This window comes from Lemur catta, chromosome 3 (assembly GCF_020740605.2).
Source record: "Lemur catta isolate mLemCat1 chromosome 3, mLemCat1.pri, whole genome shotgun sequence".
In the NCBI taxonomy this organism is placed as follows: domain Eukaryota; kingdom Metazoa; phylum Chordata; class Mammalia; order Primates; family Lemuridae; genus Lemur; species Lemur catta.
In genome coordinates this window covers 27,151,988-27,159,563 of record NC_059130.1, presented here as the reverse complement: position 1 = coordinate 27,159,563, position 7,576 = coordinate 27,151,988, and the positions used below count along the sequence as shown (strand labels likewise).

At 40.3% G+C, this 7,576-nt stretch overlaps 1 protein-coding gene across 1 annotated transcript; it reads right to left on the bottom strand.

Annotated features, from left to right (window-relative positions):
- Window positions 1–3,619: 3,619 nt before the first annotated feature.
- LOC123634620 (small proline-rich protein 2I-like) lies at window positions 3,620–3,854 on the bottom strand. The gene has a single exon (XM_045546352.1). The coding sequence runs from the start codon at window positions 3,852–3,854 to the stop codon at window positions 3,645–3,647; it is 210 nt and encodes a 69-aa protein (XP_045402308.1). The 3' UTR covers window positions 3,620–3,644.
- Between the last annotated feature and the right edge of the window lie 3,722 nt (window positions 3,855–7,576).

Here is a 7,576-nt window from a genome sequence, read left to right as displayed (position 1 = left end):
TTCTGTGAATGGCACACCAAAACCCTGACTTAAGCATTATACAAGATATCCATGTAACAAAAGCACTTGTACCCCTTAATTAATATTTTGAAATAAAATAAATAAATAAAGGGGAAAACTATATTAAAAAAAAGAAAAATGTGCTGTAATCCTCAACTCAGTTGATTATTCCATTGATACCCTAAATATTTTTTTCAGAATTATTCTCCACCTAATGCCTAATTACTTGAATTGCAAAAGAAGAATTTAGGAAAATGAAATCAATTAAAGACAATAACTTTAGAAATTCCACCTTGGGAGGCCAAGTCAGGAGGATCACTGGAGGCCAGGAGTTGGAGACCAGTCTGGGCAGCAGAGACCCTGTCTCTACAAAAGATTGTAAAACAAGAAATTCATCTAAAGCTTATAAACCTCAGGGTTTCTCAGATGACGAGTCAGAGAATCCAAGGAGATAGTTTTAGGAAAGAACGAAAACCAGTGCAAGCATCTTGACTGAAGTGTGACAGTAAGAATTGAAAAGCTAGAAACAGCATAACTTGGCCTCTTCTTCCAGACACTATCATTTTCCTCTCTTTCTGGTACCAAAATCTTAAGATCTAATATTGTTCCTTATATTTATTATATCTACGGTATAATTTCCTACAGCTAATGGAGAACCTTAGAAAATCAAACAGATTGGGTGGGGAGAGGGAAGAAGGAAACTGGTAAAGTGAGGTCTTTGGTGTAGATGATTGTGTGTGAAAATCTGAGGAACTTCCCTTTGGCTTATATGATTCCAATTAATTTATGTTATTACTTAAATAATAACAATAGTGAAAAGAATGATAACAAATGTAAATCAGTCAGAAAAAGATAGTTCAATAGAAAAATGGATAAAGGCCTTTAGCAGACACTTCACAAAAGAGTATGTGTCCAAATGGCCAATAAACATAATTTCAAAAACAGTCTAAAATACATTAATATTTAATAAAGTGCATATTCAAAGCACACTGAGAAATCATTACACACAGATGAGATGGTAAAACTTCAAGAAGTATAACAATGATCAACTTATTTAAAGAGGGAGAGGAAACAGAAAATCTACTACCTGGTCAGTAGGAGTTTAAATTTGTGCAGCATTTCAGAAAACACTTTGGCATTACCTGCCAAGGCTGAAGATGCACATGCTCCTGGGAGTATATCCCAGAGAAATGTGTAAACATGTGCACCTGCAGGAAGGAGGAAAATGTCATAATGGCACTGCTCATAACTGCACCCAATGGAAAACAGCCCAATGACAACCAAGAGTAGAATAAATAAAGAAATGAAGTATTGGATACTCATACAATAATATACTAAAATACAATAGTGAATAAACTAAAGCTACATAATGTCGATTGAGAGTAGACAGGCAAAAACAAAGATTGCATACCAGATGGTTCCATTTACAAGCAATTCAAAAACTGGAAAACTTAACTATGTTTTTTAGAGATTCTTCTATATTGGTAGTAAAAAGTATATATACACAATGAAAGACAAGGAAGCAATTATATTAAGAGTCAGCAGAGTGGTTACCTCTAATGCTGAAAGTGTGGACTGGTATGGAATAAGGCAATGTGGGGTCTTTTGAAGGGTCGGTAATGCTATTTTCCTTGACTTTGGGGTTGGTTCCATGAGTGCTCAATTTATCATCGTTCACTCAGTACAGCTAAAGTTTATGAACTTTCTGAAAGAGTTGATTATTTCCTCCACACACACCAAAATGAAGGATTTTTTATTTTCTCTTTTTCTTAAAGACAAAATGGGGATGGGGGACTGTCCTCAACAATATTAGACCAGAGCTCTTTTCAGCATCTTACCGCTGTAACAGTAACCTGGAGGCATTCTGGATCACGTGGTGTAAGTCTACCCGCCAACACTCCCTTCAGGGTTTGGAGCACAGCAAGAAGAAAATTCCCTAAGCATTTTGCTGTCTGTGATTTGATGATATCGATAGAACAGTTTTCTCTTCAACATGAGAAAACAAGCAGACCTAGTTTTCATTTAGTCACCCCCTCAAAATAAGTTTTCAAGTTGCGAAGGGTTTTCATTTATTCCTCAGTACTTTTCAACTTCTTTGAAAATGTTTGAAACATCCTATGTACTTTTAGATGAAGTGGCATACAAAATAAATTATATATGGTAGCTGAGAATTACATAAATATAAAATTTTATGCCTTTGACCACCAGCATGAGATGGACGTCAGACTTTGAATTTATGTCCAAATTGGGACTGCATCCTAGAGACCCAACCTCTCTGACCTCATCTGTAGACAGTCTGTCCTGGACCCTGACTACAGATCTCTTTGCTATTATTCTGCATTTCCTTGACACTTGCCATTCCCTCTCATTGGAGCAATCCACCCCAGATCTACCCATGGCTCCCTCTTCTATTCATTCATGTCTTTACACAAAAGTCACTTTAGAAGAGTCTTTCTAAGAATTTTCTCTAAAATATTGCCCATGCACCGCTATCATTTGTCCTACAAGTGTGGGGTTTGTGTAGGGGTGTGTGTTTGTGTGTGTGTGTGTGTGTGTGTGTGTGTGTGTGTGTGTGTGTGTGTGTGTGTGGTGTAACTTCCATGAGAACATAGAGTCTATCAATAACAAGAACTTGTATAAGACTGCTTGATAGACAGGCGCAGTTGCTCACACGTGTAATCCTAACACTCTGGGAGGCCGAGGCGGGAGGATGGCTCAAGGTCAGGAGTTCGAGACCAGCCTGAGCAAGGGCAAGACCCCATCTCTACTAAAAATAGAAATAAATTATCTGTACAACTAAAAATATATATAGAAAAAATTAGCCGGGCATGATGGCACATGCCTGTAGTCCCAGCTATTTGGGAGGCTGAGAAAGGAGGATTGCTCAAGCCCAGGATTTTGAGGTTGCTGTGAGTGAGGCTGATGACATGGCACTCTCGCCAGGGCAAAAGAGCCAGACTCTGTCTGAAAATTAAAAAAAAAAAAAAAAAAGACTGCTTGACATGTGACAGACATCAGGAAACACCTGTAAATAAATTGAAGAACTGAGCTGAATACATTTTTTCCTGCTATTACAGATGATGAAACTGAGGATGAGAGAGTTTAAGTAATTATTTCAGGGTCATACAAGCTAAAAGAGGTAAAACTGAGTTTACAACCAATAAAAGAGAATTATTGTTTTGTACCAAATACGAGAAACATGTTTCAAGGGACACTGAATTGAGGGATGGAAAAGCCTAATTCTAATAATTCAATAGGAATGAAAAGGAACACTCATATGATGCAGTTAACAGAAGAGGATAAAAGCACAAAATGCAAACAAAAGTAATGTGGGCTTGACCATGACACATGTGCTTTATTGGCGAAGCAAAAGTATAGACACACAAGCTTTGCTGGTAGGGACCAGCGCCAAGATCACTGACAGACAGCTGACAAAGGGAGATTAGGTGACAATCCTAATGCTCATCTTCGAACAACATGATTTCAGCTTCAGTGCCTAAACTTTTCTCTGTCAGCTGTCATCCCAGGCAGAGGTTAGGAAGGATGCAATCTGTCACCATGGCTGAAACAAAGATGACGGAGTCCTGCAATCAAGAAGAGCGAGTGGATCTAGCCGGTTCATGGTCCTGATGAATCCTTTGGTGTTACTTGCTCTTGGGCGGACACTTCTGCTGGCAGGGAGGAGGTGGGCACTGTACAGGTGGGCAGGGAGGAGGTGGGCAAGGCTCAGGGCACTTTGGAGGTGGGCAGGGCTCAGGGCACTTTGGAGGTGGGCATGGCTGAGGGCACTTAGGTATGAGCACAGGAGGTGGCTGGCAGGGCTGCTTGCACTGCTGCTGCTGTTGGTAAGACATCTCTTGTGGGGGTCAGAGGATCTGAAAGAGAAGCAACAGCATTCATAAGAGACACAGTCCTGACAGTGCAACAGTCAGCCACAGCATCAGCCATCCAGTCTCCAAGGACCCACTTGGATTCCTAACACAATCCTTAAGATTTTGTGTAGCTTTTTTAGTCTTCCCGTTTAGGACCTCTCACCCTCAGCTCTTCAGTCTTTTGCGGCTGATCTCTTATTGTACCACTTTCTAAAGACACAATTGCCTATGAGGCAGAAACAGATGTTTCTGAGGACAAATACTATCCAGAGAAGAAAAACCCAAATATTGAAATTCTAACCAATTCTAAATGGAATCTCTACTCATAGCTTCCACGAGGCCCTGGTTACCAGTTTCACTAAGCTGACTGTGGTGCTGAGCCATGGGGCTTTGAAAAGCGCTGCAAAGGCTCCAGCCTGTCACTCGAGGAGATTGTGCTCTGAGAGATCTGTCTGGAGCAGATGTGGAGCAGGAGACAGGACAAAGTCTTGCATCTCTCACTGGCCTTCAGTTTAAGCTTCAGGTTTAAGACTGTATTTTTTACTCCATTTCTCTCATCACCTTCAAGTCCATCTACCAAATACCAGCTAAAATTGATGCCCGAAACCTCATTATCTTCTTTTTCCCATCTGTGAGCATAAATTGACTAAAGAAAATCATCATCTCTACCCACAGGGTAAATCCTAACACCACTGAAGTACCAAGAAAGGCTGTAAGATTTGTACTCACCAGAGTCTCCAGAGATGTATAGCTGAGTGCCAAGAAGATAGCTTCAGTGAGCTGGAGAAGCCTTTTATAAGGACTGGGAGACCCACGCAGGGGAACAGCCCAGAACTGGGATGATGTGCTTATTTCCCAACCAAAATGCCATCTGCGTGCAATTCCCAAATGACTTGGCATGCTCAGGGTATCAGAAAACTTCCTAGTTGGTGATCCTCCTCACCAGATTAAATGCACAGTGATTCAGTTGAGACATTTTCTCAAGTTCTTCATGCCAGTGTCATGTGGCAATTGGAGAATATGACAAACTCTCTTGCAACAATGATGCTTTTCTATAATCAGAAATGGTACTTCCCCTACCTCCCAGCTTCCTGAGTGACCTGTATGTAAAAACTATTACCTCATCCAGCGTCACCTGCCCAGGATCCAGCTTTGTTCTCTTTAACAGTGAGACCAGGGTGTGCTAACCCTGAAGTCTGGATATATCTTGACTTCCAGGTGCAGTTGCAGTTTTTTTTTACACCTAACTTCGCCTTTTACCCAGCCTATTGGTCTCTAGGCTTTTGTTGACAGTTAATTGACTTGAACAGGGCCACAAAGGCACATCTCAGCTTCCTAGACGCTGGCGATCCCAACCTGCCTGTGTCTCCATATGGTCCCTCAGTGGGCTTGAATTGGGCAATGCCATCCTGCAGTTTTCTAGGCCATAAGAGTTACATGCCAGGCCCTCCCTAAAGCTGCCATTTCCATTTACACACTGACCTCATCTCTGTGCCCTTCGTGATCATGAGTGACTGGTTGTCTACTGGAAACCTGAATTCATCTTCTCCCATTTTCTTCAACTCTGACTTAATGTCTGGGCAGCAGCCATCTAGGAGCTTTTACACTCATAGTCCCCACATGCTGTGTTCTACTTTTTCCTACATAAGTTAGTTCAATTGATTCCTTAACAATTGCTCTCTTTTGGAATGACATTTAGTAGGATTTCAGGCTTTTCTGAACACTCAAGGAGTGAAGTTCTGTGAAGATCCACCAATCACTTATGGATATTTTTATGTAAATAAATAAAATATGGCTACACAGAACTTACCCACTGATAATTTCTTAGTGCAATTTGTTGAACCACAGTAATACTTTAGCTAGTATTACTCACTGTCCCAACTGGGGGAAACTTTTAGTACCTGGCTGTGTGGACATCTCCAGGCACCATTACCATGTGACATCAAATATTTGCTATCTTCCTTGAAGATGTTTACACAGCTATAATTAGAAATAAGAATATTTCCTACCTTAAAAGCATGCTGCAAAAGCTCAATGAGATACCTAATATAATGCATATTATGTAGTGTGTCTTCAAAGAAATGTGAGCTCTAAAAGATAGATAGACTATGAACAACCAGTAAGTGATAAACTAATCAATAATTTCAAACATATCAAAAAAGGAATAAGGAATGGCATTGTTCCTTCTTCGGTTTCTGTGAAGGTCCTTGCTCTGCTCTCCTCTTTCTTCTGGCTGGGGTCACTGCTGATTAGAGGGCAATAGCAAGATGGCACCAGAGAGTCTGCATCTTGCTTCCCTGAGAAAGCCCCTCCCAATACCTGAGGGAAGAGCTCACGCCTTGTACTCTTTACCCAGAAGAATGCTGGGTGGTGTGTGCATGTTTCACACTTGATTGGGCTGGTACAGTAGAGAAAAATATCAGTGGCCTAGCCTGAGTATTTGAAGAGGTGGGAAATTCCTTGAGTTGAGCTCCAGTACTGACCTTTGTCTCAGCATCTCAGAGGAACAAGAGGAGGCCTAGCAGTCTGAGATTCAAGGATTTAGTCATCTTGATTGCTATCAGGAAACTGACACCTTCCCAGATGCTGGAAGACACACGGATGCTCTTGGGATGGATGAAGTGCTGTCATATAATTTCTTTTCATGTTGAAATCCTAATAACTAGAGCCAGTGCCTGCGAATTATCTAAGGAGCTTTGATTTAAAACAGTTCTGTCGGCAACATTGTGGGTTACCTCTTCTTTGTTTCATGAATTACAAATAGGTTCTAAAGTTATTTTTATCAATAAATTATTTGGTTTATCATTTATGCTTGATAAACTGAAGGAGGATCAGGCTTTCTTAAGAAAAGAATGCTTTGTCATGTTTGCCAACCTCACAACAAGGGATAATTATTTTTTATTTATTTATTTTTTTGAGACAGAGTTACACTCTGTTGCTCAAGCTAGAGTGCCGTGGCGTCATCCTACCTCACAGCAACCTCAAACTCCTGGGCTCAAGTGATCTTACTGCCTTAGCCTCCTGAGTAGCTGGGACTCCAGGCATGCACCACCATGCCAGGCTAATTTTTTCTTTCTCTATATTTTTTTTAGCTGTCCAAATCATTTCTTTCTATTTTTAGTAGAGACGGCATCTCGCTCTTGCTCAGGCTGGTCTCAAACTCCTGACCTCGAGCGATCTTCCTTCCTCGGCCTCCCAGAGTGCTAGGATTACAGGTGTGAGCCACTGAGCCCGGCCGATAATTATTTCTTGATATACAGAGAAAATAAGTAAATCACAGATGATCCTCACTTTCCACAAACAATAGGTACTTGAAACCATGTGCAAATTAGGTCTCTGAAACTCATGTATTATCCATATGAGGTACAGTGGTTATCTCAGAGAGTACTTCAAGTATCTGAGGCATAGAAAGGGGGAGAAAGACTAACTTTTCACTGCATGATCATTTTTTTACCTTTCAAATTTTTGTATCACATGCACTTTTTAAATATTCAAAAATTTTAAATATGTATTTAAAGATTTAAATAAACCTGTAAGTAAGTACTATGTTAGAAAATTAGCATTGTATAAACACAAGGATTGAGTTTAATCCAGGCTCTTTGTCTGAATTAGGTGTGTAATTTTCTTAACATTTCTATAGGTCTCAGTTTCCTAATTGAGGAAATGGTGATAATAGTACTTCTGTGAAAGACATTTTAATAAGA